The 14518-nt window shown below is 48.8% G+C and overlaps 1 protein-coding gene and 1 long non-coding RNA gene across 5 annotated transcripts in view; one reads left to right on the top strand and one right to left on the bottom strand.

Moving 5' to 3' along the window:
• EYA2 (EYA transcriptional coactivator and phosphatase 2) overlaps window positions 1–14518 on the top strand; it is a 171529-nt gene that overhangs the window by 152385 nt on the left and 4626 nt on the right. For 2 of the 3 annotated variants that reach the window (XM_057703676.1, XM_057703677.1), the window contains 5 exons: window positions 2070–2128; window positions 7160–7320; window positions 8510–8624; window positions 9757–9878; window positions 11819–11919. In XM_057703676.1, coding sequence (XP_057559659.1) covers window positions 2070–2128; window positions 7160–7320; window positions 8510–8624; window positions 9757–9878; window positions 11819–11919 — 558 coding nt within the window. The remainder of the gene's footprint in view (window positions 1–2069; window positions 2129–7159; window positions 7321–8509; window positions 8625–9756; window positions 9879–11818; window positions 11920–14518) is intronic. The other variant, XM_057703678.1, reaches the window with a different exon arrangement.
• LOC130833739 (uncharacterized) lies at window positions 7232–12087 on the bottom strand. Of its 2 annotated transcripts, none has more exons than XR_009048538.1 (3): window positions 11928–12087; window positions 10964–11314; window positions 7232–7300 (listed from the first exon to the last, which is right to left on the bottom strand). It is a non-coding gene; the product is annotated as an uncharacterized LOC130833739 (long non-coding RNA). The 2 variants fall into 2 exon arrangements; XR_009048537.1 differs by lacking the exon at window positions 11928–12087 and adding an exon at window positions 11416–11538.

Here is a 14518-nt window from a genome sequence, read left to right as displayed (position 1 = left end):
TTCTGACTTCGATCCCCACAAAGCAGCCCAGGCTGCCCCAAATACCACTGTCCCCACCCCCCAGCCCCACATCTCCATAACAACTAAGTTACCTCTGTATATCTTTAAAAAGTGATGGAGTGAAAGTGGTTCCATCATCCCCCAGCAAACCTCCTGTTCTCAAAGATACGCTCAAGCCTCTCCCTTGTGTAAAAAGAGATCTGCTCAAAATGTTAACACATTTTTTTCCCCAGCTTCTCTCCTCCCATCAAGGGCCCAGAGATGTTACAACAAATTTTTTTCTCAGCGGTCAGGCTCCGAGTTCCACTTGTGTCTCCTCTCTCTAGCAGTCTTTGAGAGGAGATATCTGCCCCCTGAAATTGTCTTGCAAACCAAAATGTGGATTTTTTTTGAAACTTAACACAATAATCAAAAATAACATTTATGTAGCACCTACTGTGTGCCAGGCACTTCTCCTCTTGTCAGCCTTGTGAAGCAGTTCTGTTATCTCCATTTGCCAGTCCGACCTCTGAGATTTAGGATGGTTATGTCACTTGCTCAAGGTCACACAGCTGGGAAGTGGTTGGATCCAGGATCCGATTCCAGAGCCTGAGCTCTAACCACTACCGAGGGGGCAGGCACGGTGTGCACACGACTTTTGCTTTGTGGATCTGTCATCTGAATGTACGTTCTGATGGAGGTAGAGTTCACAGGCGCTCGCTTAAATGGAAAAGTCCGTGTATTCATTTCCTACAGCTGCTATACCAAACCACCACACACTTAGTGGCTTAAAACACAGTTCTGGAGGTCAAATGTCCAAAATCAATTTCACTGGTCTGAAGATGTCGGCAGGGAGGCTTTGAAGGGAGAATCTGTTTCTTCACCTTTTTCAGCTTCCGGCGGCTGCCTGTATTTCTTGGCTTGTGGCCTCTTCCTCCCTCTTCAGAGCACATTAATCCAGTTCCTTTCTCCTCTCTGTAGTCAAATACTCCTCTGCCTCTTATAAGGACCCTTAATTACGTTTGGGGTCCACCTGGAAAATCCAGGATAACATCCTCATCTCAAAATCTTTAATTTAATCACAGCTGCACGGTTCCTTTTGCCATGTAAATTTCCTGAGATTAGGACTCGGACACCTTTGGGGGCTGTCATTCACCCTACCACAGTAGGCAGGGTGGCCTCATCTCAGTTGTGGCTGGATCCAGAGGAGAAAACAATGTGATCTGGGCTTCATCCCTGTCTCCAGCTCCAGACCTGCTTTCCTCTAACAGCAACAGGCTTAATCCCACCATCCAGCAGCCCCAGGGCAAGGAGAGCTCCTCTTTCCCAAAAGCCCCAGGGCTGGTTCTCATTGGTCCAGCTGAGACCACACAGGCTCCTCTCTGAAGCATTCACTGTGGCCAGAGGGACCCTGGGTCTGACTGGTTGAGCCTGGGACATGTGCCCACCTACGTCATCCTCCTCCCTCAGTCTTAACTCCCATATGTTAAGGTATTTCTCCAAAGAGAACTGAGAGCTGTATGGGTGGTGGAAAGCGGCATGTTATTAGAGTCTGTTGAATGTAAACCCTTGGAATGGTGCCTGGCATCTGTGATCTGATGGTCACAGATCGTGGGATACTAGAGTGGGACTTGGGCAGGGGGTACCTCTTGAAGCTAATGCTTAAAGAATACAAGTTCATTAAGCAGATGAAAGCATAAGAGCATTCCAAGCAGAGGCAAAGGCTTCCACCGTGTGGCCATGGTAACCATAGGTCCTAGCATACCTGGGGGCAGAGGGAGATTAATCCTATCTTGTGCCTTTCCTCCTAATGTAATGTTGATAGCAGCCCTCTTTACATTGCAAAATTACCTAGGTTTGCATGATAAATTATACGGTCACCACCACCCCTTATAGCCAAAGGCAAAAGAGGATAAGACTTAGCCCAAGGTCACCTAACCTTTAGTGGCCGACTTTGGACTAAATTCCGGACTCTGACTACCAGTGCATTGCTCCTTCCCCCCTCAGCTTATGAAACCAACTCTTAAAGGCTGCATCAGCTTCACCAGTCACATTTCTCCCTTTTTCTCTTCTTGCCAAACTCTCTATAGGATTGTGACCAGATCCACGTGGACGATGTCTCATCCGATGACAATGGGCAAGATTTAAGGTAGGAACTTGGGGAGTCAATCAAAAATGCCCCCTCTGACGGTCACCAAGCTCTCCTTTCAGCAGGAAGCAGAGAGGAGGGACGGGCTGGTCGTTGGGGCAAGGTGAGCCTGCCTCCAGCCAGAGCGGCAGCTGGAGTTTCTCTGAATTCAGAAATCACAACCCTGCCCCCAGCCCTGCAGCCTGTTCCACATCACCTCCCCTCATTGAGGCTGAGCTTTCCACAGATTTTCTGTGATTCTGCTTATGTTTATCTCTCTGTGGGTTTTTTTTTTCCTGCTAACTAAAGTAATGCTTGCATATGGTAAAAAATGTCACACACCACCTCTGATCTTGCCTCCCAGAATCACCACCTCCCAGAATCACCACCTTTTTCCAAGGTTTGATTGCATTCATTAACATACACATATTATTTAATACAAAACTGATATTGTCAATACTCAAAAAATATTTTTTGAATGCATAAATGGTATTCTGGTTTCTATAGGAAAACACTCCTAGGACATGAATTCCAAAAATAAGGTACCCAACTGCTCAAAAATGAGACAATTTTCAGAAGAATGTGGCTGGAATGTTCCAAGCCTGCACTTTATAAAAACGGAACCCTAGTTAATCTGCGCTTATCAAAATTATCAGAGTTCAACGCCTCTAGGCCCATTAAAAATATTATGAGACCAAATAACGTTTTGCTTGTGGGCCATTCTTGGAAACTTCACTTCGTGTTTGCTTCCTAGGTGTGTCTTCCAATTTACTCCAAAAAAAGAAATCAAAGTTTCTGTTACTGAGCCCTGCAAGTCTTTTCAAAGCCCAACACAATTAGAAGTGATAGGTGGGCATCACCCACTTCATTTTAATTAGCCATTCAGAAAATCCCTTCAGCAATCAGGCCTGGCAAGAGCACAGCTCCAGTGTCAGCCAGGACTGCTCAATTTATGGAGTCAATAAACCCCAGATCAAGGTTAATTGTGTCCTTTCCATGAAGTCATCCCTGGGAACCACACTCCCTTTCAAAGCAATGCGTTCCTTTTTCAAGGCAGTGTGTTCCTTTTTTATCGTTTCCCCTGTAGCTGGCTGGCTTGGAATTTAGAGCAGTGTCCCTCTGAACCCTGTTTCATGAGGAGTTGTTTGGTACCTCATTTCAAGAATCCACAACCCAAGGGTGTTTTTTTTCCCACTGGAAGCCAAATTCCCCATTTGTTCATTCAAGAAGTATCTATTGAGGACCTACTGTGTGCTAGGCACCAAGCGTCAAATGCCTCTTGTTTTGTTTTGTTTTCAGTTAACAGTAAAAACCAACAGTGGTAATGCCCTTATTTTGCACCATGCCCTGTTCCAGATGCTCTATGTGGCTTAACCCATTGCATCTTCACAGTAACCCTAGAAATCTGTTGCTGTTATCATCATCCTCATTTTACACTTGGAGAATGGCAGGCACAGAGAGGTTCAGTAACATGCCCAGCCGCGCACAGCTGGTCAGTGAGGGAGGCGGGATTCATGGACGCCCTTCCCTGCCCTCCACCTCTTGGCAGAACCTCCAGGCATCTCCCCAGGGTATCGTCTGAGTTTATAGAGTTAGTGTTCTTTTTCAAGGATACATTCTCTAGCCTTTCTGCACTACCCAGTGAGGGGTCCATAAGGTGTTGTTCTAGATTCCCATCATTACTTAAAGGGAAACTTCCACAATGTCCAGAGTCCTTGATGTCCTGCAAGTGAAAAAGGAGGATGTCCTCAAATTCCTAGCAGCAGGAACCCAGTTAGGAGGCAGCAACCTTGACTTCCAAATGGATCGGTCCATCTACAGAAGGAAAAGTGACAGCATCTACATCATAAATCTGAAGAGAACCTGGGAGAAGCTTCTGCCAGCAGCTCGTGCCGTGGTTGCCATTGAAAACCTAGTCGATGTCAGTGTCATGTCCTCCAGAAGACTGGCCGGTGAGCTGTGCTGAAGTTTGCCGCTGCAGCTGGAGCTACTTCTGTTTCTGGCTGTTTCACTCCTGGAGCCTTCATTTACCAGATCCAGACAGTCTTCCAGGTGCCACGACTTCCGGGGATTACTGATTCCAGGGCTGACCACCTGCCTCTCCCAGAGGATCTTGTGTTAACCTTCCTACTGCTATGTAGCACAGGCTCCCCTCTGCGCCATCCCTACAACAAGGGAGCTTTCCCAGCAGCTCTGAGGTGGTAGATCCTGGTCCGGGACGTACTGCGCGTGTGTGGTACCATCTCTCATGAGCATCCAGGGAGGTCATGTATGATCTCTGCTTCTACAGGGATCCAGAAGAGCCTGAAAAGGGAGAGCAGGCTGCTGCTGAAAAGGCTGTGACCCTGGAGGAATATCGGGCGAATGGGTGCTCCAGCTCCCAAGTTCCCTGCCACTCAACCCAAGGTCACAGACTGGTCAAAAGGCTCATAGATGCCCCCTGTGCCTACCCAGCGGCTCCCTACTGAAGACTGAGACACTCAGGCCACTAGATGGGGAGGCACAACCACCGAGTGGTCTGAAGCTGTTCTTCCACAGACTCTTAAACAGAAAATGGAAATGAGGTTGATGGAAAATAAAATTTCTTTAAAAAAAAAAAAAGCAGAAGAAATTCTCTAGCAAGATGGGAACCTTGCCAGTAGAGATGAAGGAGCACAAGGCAGTTTAAAGCATGGGTTCTGGAAATGAGGGGCCGTGTTGGGATAAAGTCACATAGCCCCTTTCTCATCAGGTTAAGAATGTGCTAGGAAAGTGCCCAGCACAGTGAGTAATCCTTGCTAAACGGCTCTCTGCCCCTGTGATTAGATGCTGCCTGCTCCCTTTTACTAGCTGGGGATATTTCGTTTCTCTTTAGCCGCTGGTCACCACCACCCAAGGGAGGGGCTGAGAAGAAGGTGGCAGCAACATGTCTGTGTAACAAACCCACTGGCATCTTTTGTGGGAAGGAGGAAGTTTTCATGCAAACAAGTTATTAGAACAGTCATATCTTATTCTCCATGCATCTTTGTAAATTTTTTTTTTTAATGATCGTCTCAAGATCTCAAAAGTTATGATGTCAAATACCATGATGTCAAGCTAGTGGTCAAACACGTTAATTACACACAACCTATATTTTTATTGTATTGTAATTTATTGTATTGTATTGCTTTTATTTTTTTTGGCCACGCCATGAGGCTTGCAGGATCTTAGTTCCCCGACCAGGGATTGAACCCTTGCCCTCGGCAGTGAAAGTGCCTAGTCCTAACCACTGAACCACCAGGGAAGTCCCCAACTTTTTAAATTTGAATAATTCAGTAAAGAGCAGAGAAGAAACTATGATCACCCCTATTCCCACCATCTCCAACTCACCACTTTCTGGCATTATGACTTCCTTCCTTCCAATTTCAAACACACACAAATGTCAGTGAAAAACGACCCAGGTGAATGTGTGTGTGTGTGTTTATGGACATATGGGCAAGAATTTGAAGACATCTAAAGTTCTGTCAGCCTGTGGTATCTCTCTGTGACTGTGCACCCAGCCTGCTCTGGAGGGAATGCCAGAGTCTACATTTGAGGCCTTTGGGATTAAGTCACCTGGGCCAGGGTCCTCCTAGCCCGCCGGCCCCAGCAAGCCCACATGGTAAAATTTGCTCTTGAGTTTCTGTGGCTGTTGAGTTTCAAGGCGTTTCTGTGGATCCTGCAGGGGTTTTGTTGTCACCAGTTTGATATTCAGGCTGAGCCCCAGGCACAGGATGGTTGGTGGACGGCACATGGGCATCAGCACATCACGTGGCCCACAGGTAGAATGACCCAGCGCTTCACACTTTCCAAATCCCCTTCTATCTGCTGCAGCAGTGACGTTAAACCAGGGATACCTAAGAAACAATTTCCTAGTGTTGTTTCATTCCTAGTGCATCGCATCTTTTTAAAAAATACAGTATCTTTCTTTCTCCACCCTTAAACTCATCAGAGAAAATCCAGAAACAATAACACACAGAGGAAAAACAAGGTCAGCCAAACCCACCCCCTGAGAGGCTGTGGTACCACACTGACCTGCTCCACCCAGGCTTTTTCTCTTCAAAGAGACTTTCACTTTTGAAATTTTGGGTCCACACACCCCTTGCCACACTCTAGTTTTGCCTTGTGACGTCCTGTGATTTTGCAAACCTGTACCAAGCTTCTGGTGGAGGGAAAAAAGTGGTGTTCCATGAAGAGCTGGGGTTTCGTTCTCATGCTCTAGCTGCAGTCGGTGGTGGATCACCCACACTTTGCCCTTCTGGTTCCCAGCTGCTGCTTCTGTCATTAACTTCATGTGACGCTCTGACATTCCCAGACCATGCTTCATGCTGACGGAGGGTTATGTCTGCAAAGCACCAGCAATCGACTCCGCCTAATTTAACAGATAAAAAAATTAACACAGGGAATTTTTTTTTTTTTGGCGGCACCCTGCAGCACACGGGATCTTAGTTCCCCGACCAGGGATCAAACCCGTGGCCCCTGCATTGGGAGTGCAGAGCCTTAACCACTGGACTGCCAGGGAGGTCCCCAACATAGAGAATTTCTGTAGCAAGATACAGACATGCTCACAGAATAGGAAGAAAAGGTCAGCAACCAGGCCTTACAGGGCATATGAAGCAGAGCAGATTGATCAAAGTAGCAGGAACTAACTGGAATTTTCTTCTGGACCCTTCTCTCAGGATGAACCAAGGCCAAACATTTTTTGGAGTTGCCTTCCAGCTTCAAACTCTAAAGAGGGAGAGAGGGAGGCTTTCCCTAGCTTGGCCACTGCATGCAGGGGACAGAATGGCTGTTCCCCCAAAATAGGGACGCTCTTTGATACCAAAGGAAAGGAAAATGGATGCTGACTAGGCAAGAGCAAAGGATGCCACCATTGTCTGGGAAAAGCTATGATCCTGCTTCTCCCAGAATGCACATACCCACAGCACCCTCGCACATTTGGGGACATCGTGGGCACCCTAAACCCCATCCATGGGTCTCCTGGTGGAAAGCCCCCACCTCCCCCACATTAACACCGTCTCCTCTCCCACCCCCTGCCCTCTGCCGTCTCCCCAGCACCTACAACTTCTCCGCTGATGGCTTCCACAGTTCAGCCCCAGGAGCCAATCTGTGCCTGGGCTCCGGCGTGCACGGCGGCGTAGACTGGATGAGGAAATTGGCCTTCCGCTACCGACGGGTGAAGGAGATGTATAACACCTACAAGAACAATGTCGGAGGTGAGTGCGCTGGGGGTTGGGGGGCGGGCTGTCCACAGTGGTCAGAGGGTCTGCCTGTGCTCCAGGCACACCCCCCGGGCCAAGGGAAATTCATCAGGGGTGGATGCTGCCACTCACATCCCACCTGCTTGGCGCCAGGCACTGCTCTGAGACGCTTATAAATCCCAGCTCACTCTGTGTCACCCTCATGACGCCCTCTGAAGAGGGCACTAGGATTTCATCACCCTCACTTTGTAAGGGGGGGACCTGAGAGATGGATGAAGCATTGCCATGACTACACCCCCCACCCCCACCATGGTTCTCCACGTGTGGTCCTTGGACCAGCAGCATCAGCATCACCTGGGGACTTGTTGGAAATGCAGATTCTCTGGCCCCATCTCAGACCCGTTGAACCTGAAGCTCTGGGGTGGGCCTGGCCCTCTGGGTCTTAACTCGCCCTCGAGGTGACTCTGAAGCTCGTTGGAGTTTGAGGACCGCTGGCTTCAGCCCTCGCTACAGGCTGTGGTCAGTGGAGCTGCCACAGGAGCATCACCTGGGAGCTCGTTAGAAATGTAGACTCTCAGGCCCCTCCCCAGGCGACGGAGTCAGATCTGCATTTTTAACACGATTCCCAGGTGCTTTGTGGAAACAGTGATTCTCAGATTTGGCTCATATGGGAACCCCTTGAGGAATTTCCAGTTCTGACTTTCTTGGCCTGGCTGCTGCCTGGGCATCAGGACTCAGAGAGCTCCCGGGGTTACTGTGCAGCCAAGGGGAAAGCCCCCGGCTTCAGTAGCGGGAGAGCATCGGTTATCACGCTGAACAAGAAGTCTGGAAGGGGCTGAAGGCAGGGCTGGCTCGGCAGTAAGCAGGCCCTCAACCACTGCTTCTGGAATTCTCTAGGCCACTGGCTCTTAACAGGTGATGCTGCTTCCCCCCAGGAGGCGTTTGGGGATGTTTTTGATTATCACAATGTCTCTAACCAGCTACTGCCCAGTAGAGGGAAGAGGTTTAAGTAGGCGGCTACTCAGCTCATCCATTGATTAATTCAATCTCAAAATAAAATTAAGGTCACTGGATTGAAGTTGACCTTGGGTGTCATCCGATTTGAAACCTCAAGGTACAGGAGCTCGACGCCCCTTCCCTAACCCTACTCCCCCCAGACCTCTAAAATGATAGCAACTATATTCTTATTTGCTTTTGTCCATAGGCTTGATAGGAGCTCCTAAAAGAGAGACCTGGCTACAGCTCAGAGCCGAACTGGAAGCTCTGACCGACCTCTGGCTGACCCACTCCCTGAAGGCACTAAACCTCATCAATTCCCGGTAGGCGGGAGCCCCCATTTTCCTTTGTGCCACTGAACTCTCTCCCATCCGAGGGTGGTGGCCCCTCCATCTCCACACTTGGGAGAATGGGACTCTCTGAATTCTCCCTTGCACACCTTCCAGACATTTGATAAAGCTGGGGTGTACGAGGAACCATGGACACCTTGTCCCATAGATGAGCCGGTAGCTACAGACTCATCCGGGGCCAGCAGAGCTAAAGACCTCTGTACGTAGGTCTGTCTTGTCCCATCTGCTCTTGCCCACAACACCCTCCAGCCACAACATCACCCTGTGAAAAGGGTTTATAGCATCACACAGATCATCTTAGGTCAGGAGGGCCCAGTCTGATTCTGCACCTCCCAATAAATTGCCTCTTGCTCTTAAATAAGATCCCCTGGGCCAAAGAAGAAAGGACTCCCCTGCAGCAGCAGCACAGTTCTTGTGACCCAACATATGAATGGTTACAAGATGGCAACCCAAGAGCTTACTCCATCCTGCTGATGTGTTTTGTTTGATACACGCTTTGTCCCGAAGACTGGGAAAGTTGACCCATAGCTGCAGGTTTCGGGGATCTTGGAAAATGTCAAAACTGGCTTGTGCTCTCCAGTTTACCCCAGTCCTCCCCTCTCCCTGTTGTCCTACACTTGTTCTGTATCACCCATGCACATTTCCAGTGGGCCCCTGCAGCTATTTTAGTGTGTGGCCCTTGCAGTAAACATTTGCTTTTTTTTTTTTAAAGTCTGTATTGAATTTGTTACAATACTGCTTCCGTTTTATGGGTTTTTTTTTTTTGGCTGCGAGGCATGTATTAGCTCCCCAACCAGGGATTGAACCCGCATCCCCTGCATTGGAAGACGAAGTCTTAACCACTGGACTGCCAGGGAAGTCCCTAACATTTGCTTTTTAAATAAGAAAAATAGTGAACTTGTATTAGATTTCAATGTGTCAGGCAGCTTCAGGCTTTAAAGAGAGGAATAGCCAGAGGATCCTGGAGCTCTAGCCTCACTTGAAGATGACTCAGCCAGCCTCCAGACCCTACCAGAATTCCCACCGACTCCAGGTTCAGCTGTAGGGGGAGGAGCTTGGCTTTGTGGTACCTTGGAGTTCTGACCACTGTCTCCTTTGTCCTCAGGCCCAATTGTGTCAACGTTCTGGTCACCACCACTCAACTAATTCCTGCGCTGGCCAAAGTCCTGCTGTATGGACTGGGCTCCGTGTTTCCTATTGAGAACATCTACAGTGCAACCAAGACAGGTAGGGAGAACCCAGCCCTCAGAGTGGTACAGGGAGGGAGGGTGAAGTCAGCTTTGCCTGCCAGGTATAGAAAGTTTAAGGAAAATGGATGGCACTAGGGAAGTTAAAGAGCTTATCCATGGGCATGACCAAATCCCCCAAACAACCCTCATAACCCACTGGGTTTAACCTCTGCTTCTAGAGAAATTGGTTAGGACTGCACTTTTCCAGAGTGTGTGTATTAGTTAGGATACCTGCAAAGCTGCTGTAACAAATGTGTCCCAAATACAAGGGCTTAATTACATCAGGGCCAAAGCTTATTTCTCCCTCAGATGGCAACAGACCAGAGGTGAGTGATCCAGGCTGATGGGGTAACCCTGTCCTCATGCTCACCCAGGAAGCCAGGTTCTTCCTATTTTATTTTTCCACCATCCTCTATAATTTTATTCTCATATACATGGTCAAATCAGATTCCACCATATTGTCATTCCAGTTTATGAAGACGGGGGAAAGGAGCAAAGAGTAATGCACATCCAGTATTTTAAAGCCAAGACTCAGAAGGAGGTGCATGTTACTTCTACTCACTTCCTGTTAACCCAGCTTAGTCACATGGCTACAACTAGTTGCAAGGGAAGCTGGGAAATGTAGTCCATAGCTAAGTGACTGTGAGCCCAGGTAAAAGTCACGAAATTCCATTACTAAGGGAGAAGAGGAAGACAGCCCCCACCCCAGGATGGTACATGAGGTCGTTTTAATTTAAGTGGTACAAGCCATTAAATAACCTTGAACCACACAGAAAACTATTGTTTTTTTAATGTTCTTTCAAGGGGAGAGTCTCAATGTAGTTATCCTGCTTTAATACCTCTTTAATACTTGCTAATCTCCCTTATTAACAAAGAAAACAAGCCTTAGGCTCAGAGCTTTCATCAGATAAGAGAATTCAATAACTAGAAATCGAAAGCATCATTTGTCATCAGGGCAAGTAATACTGATTTTTCTTGGGGGGGGGGGGTGCGGGGCAGAGGCTAATTTTTTTTCTTATATCATCTAAAGTGTATAAAATAATACAAAATCTAGTTAAGATGTTTTTAATTAGAAATGTTTACCTGTGTTTTTTTTTCTGGAGCAAAACCCAATGTATAGTATGTACTTTGGAAACATTTTCTTAGAGATGTTTTTGCCTTTACTAACGTTCTAGACCAGAGATGCTGCTAAATGTCCTTCAGTGCTCAGGGCAGCAAAGAATTTAGCCAGCGCGAGATGTCGGTAACACCGAAGCTACGAAACCCTGGTGTAGGTGGAGCGCTCAGCAGATGCCAGCACACAGTAAGCTGAGTGACAGCTGTTATTACTAGTGCTCCTCTCACTGTGACGGTGGTCACTGCACTTGCTGAAACGGTCAGGATGAGCTAAGATCTGAATTCAGTGCGCCTGGGTTGATGCTGCTGCCCGGCCGTCTGGGAAGAAGGAAAATACGAAAAGATGATCATCTACAGGAAGCAAGAAAAAAACGAACAGTGGAGTCTCACGAGGGCCACTTGGTCACTAGGCTACCCACCCTCGGACATGTGAATCCCGGCACCTCTGCTTCCTTACTCGGGGATCCTGGGCAGCTCACTTCACCTCTCAGAGCCTTGTGCCCTTATCTGTAAAAGGGGGTCCATCACTCCTCCAACAGCTGCATAGACGCCAGAGCTTGTTTCAGACCCCTGCACTGCCTCCTCTGCTGTGTCACTGTGGACAAGCCACTTAACCTCTCTGTGCCTCTGCATTGTTGTCCATCACATGGGATGGGGACAGCGGTGGACAGCCTCAAAGTTTGCTTGAGGATGAAATGATTAATACCTGGTTCTTAGGAAGACGGCTGCACAGAATAAGCTCTTAATTAGCGCTCATTATTCACCTCAATCTTGGGTCCTCACTAAGCATCTTTTCTTTCTTTCCTTCTTCCGTGCGAGCAGGGAAGGAGAGCTGCTTCGAGAGGATAATGCAGAGATTCGGCAGAAAAGCTGTCTACATCGTGATAGGCGATGGTGTGGAAGAGGAGCAGGGGGCGAAAAAGGTACTTACTCCGGCCATTTCTCAGGCTGCTTTTTCCTCCTCTCTTGAGCCTGTCTCCTTCTCAGGCTCTTTGCTCGCCGGTCCGCTCCCACTTGGAAATCGCAGGAGCATCCTGAGTAATTTCCTCGGGCAAATCCCGCTCTGTGCCTTTGGCTGCTGCCCACAGTAGCCCTGCGTTGTTTCTGGGACAACGGCTCAGGAGCCCAGAGACCCTCCACCAGGGCGGGCCGGTGGGGGGGCTGGTGCACGTGTGTGTTGTATTTAATGCTTACGGATCATATGTTCCAGGAACCCTTCCCAGTTAATAAAGACAGCATTAAGCTAATGAAAAAGAAAATCCTGCATTTGTGATCTCAGGCCCATGAGGAGAGGGGCCGGGGAGGTTCTGGTGGCAGCGGCTCTGTTCTTGGAAAAGAAACAGCTGCCGAAGTCCTGGGTCTGGACCTATCAAAGGGGTCCCAGAGAGCCTGCCACCCCCCCACCCAGAGGCCTGGGAAGTAGATTGTTAATGTCACAGAGCTTAATTTGGGAGACCTGGTTTCCCCCTTCCCAGCCCAGAAACAAATTCCAAGGAAATGCAAAAATGTTTAGGGTCTCAGTGGATAAAACTCACAAGCAGACGGAGGGCCCCGAGGGTCCTGAGAGAGGGGCACTTAGAAGGCTTTGCATATACTGTTCCATCCACCTGGAAGGCTCCTCCCCTTTCCCAGCTCTTCCAGACTCATCATTTCAGCCTGAGCAACACTTCCAGGGGGAAGAATTCCCTCACCAGCTCCCATTCCCATCTTGCAGCTAAGTCAGGCCTGCCTGCGACACCTCCCCCAGCTGTCCCTGTTCCTTCTCCAGGTTGTTATCCCCTCCTGTCGTGAAAGAATTACCTGTGTCACCAACCCTCCAGCTGGTGTGTAAGCTCCATTAGTTGAGTACCTACTGTGTGCTGGCCACTGTGGCAGGCACTGGGTGTCTGGCAGTGAGCAGGACAGACAGGGATCTCACCCTTCACTCAGCTCACAGCCTGGGGACAAGCAGTCAACACCTAAGTGTAACATGGATGTCAGATTATGACCAGAGCTTTGGAGAAAAATAAGGCAGGAACAGAGGAGACTCTAGGAGTGGGGCAGGGTGGAAGTGTAGGTGATGGTCAAGCCTGCCTCGCTGTGAAGTGACAGCTGAGCAAAGACGGGAGGAGGAGAGGGAGTGAGCCAAGTGAGTATCAGAGGGAGGGAGTCCCTGGAGAGGAACCAAGACGTGCAAAGGTCAGAAGGCTGGAGCTACCTGCAGGGAGCTGGTGTGGCCCATGCACCAGGCGAGGGGGAGTGGCAGGAGGTGTGGTCAGGGAGGGGCCTGGGGCCTTCAGAGGGACTTCAGTTTTTTTCTCTGAGCACTTCTTTTTAAAGCATATTTCTTTAACTTTAAAAATGAATTGAGGGCTTCCCTGGTGGCACAGTGGTTAAGAATCCATCTGCCAATGCAGGGGTTCAAGTCCTGGTCTGGGAAGATACCACATGCTGTGGCACAATCAAGCCCGTGTGCCACAACTCCTGAGCCTGTGCTCTAGAGCCCGTGCTCCACAAGAGAAGCCACCACAATGAGGCGCCCACGCACTGCAGCAAAGAGCAGCCCCCCGCTCTCTGCAGCTAGAAAAAGCCCACACGCAACAACGAAGACCCAATACAGCCAATAAATTAATTTTTTAAAAAAAACTAAGATAATAAAACCTCCTTATAACCATAATGTCCGAGAGATCAACATCCGATGATACAAAGAGAAATAAGGGAGAGTCATTTATACTCACAATAATGTGTGCTTTGGTATGTGAACATTTGGGCACAAGATCTTGTACCTAAACGTGCCACCACTAAGGATGTGACCTGACAAACGCAGGAAGACACAGGTGTGTGGTCTGGGCCATCCTCAAAGCCAGCGAGGGGCTGCGGCGTCACGTGATTGCTCCAAACTGCTAAGCAACCCATGAGAAGGTTCTGAATAAAACAAAATAGACTTCCCCAGTTTACACAGTAATTGCAGCCCTGGAGAACTCGGGTTTTGTTAAAAGCATGCGAAAGAAACTCTATCTATGACAAGTAAAGTGGAGTTAAGAGTCTACACGCCGGTTACTCTAAACGGGTATGTACTTAAATATCTGGCAGGACATGTGAAAATCATTCAGGTGGAAGGTGTGTGGGATGAGGCAGGACATCTGCCCCCACCCACAGCGCCCCCAAATCATGACAACAGTCAAAAATCACACCCCTACAAATTGCCACAGTCACCCCTAGGGGCAGGCTTCTCCTTTGAGAACTGCTGATCTGGGGTCGTCCTCCCATAGGGGGCCAGGAGGAAGGGTAGCTAATGGAGGTGCCTCCTTAAATTCCATGTCCCAGGCCCCTCCCTCGCCTCACCCTACAGCCGCCCTGCTCTCACAGGTGACAGAAGCGGAGCACATTTTGCCCTAAATCCTAGCTCTTCTGTTGTTGGCTGTGTGGCCTTCAGCAGATGGCAGACCCTCTCTGAGCTGCCTTTTTGATCTGTCGCACCTGCTGAGAACAGGTACTTGGGGCCCAGCAGAGGAACTGTGCGCAGTTAGCCCTCAATAGCCC

This window comes from Hippopotamus amphibius, chromosome 12 (genome assembly GCF_030028045.1).
Source record: "Hippopotamus amphibius kiboko isolate mHipAmp2 chromosome 12, mHipAmp2.hap2, whole genome shotgun sequence".
Lineage (NCBI taxonomy): Eukaryota > Metazoa > Chordata > Mammalia > Artiodactyla > Hippopotamidae > Hippopotamus > Hippopotamus amphibius.
This window is presented reverse-complemented; position numbering and strand designations above follow the sequence as displayed.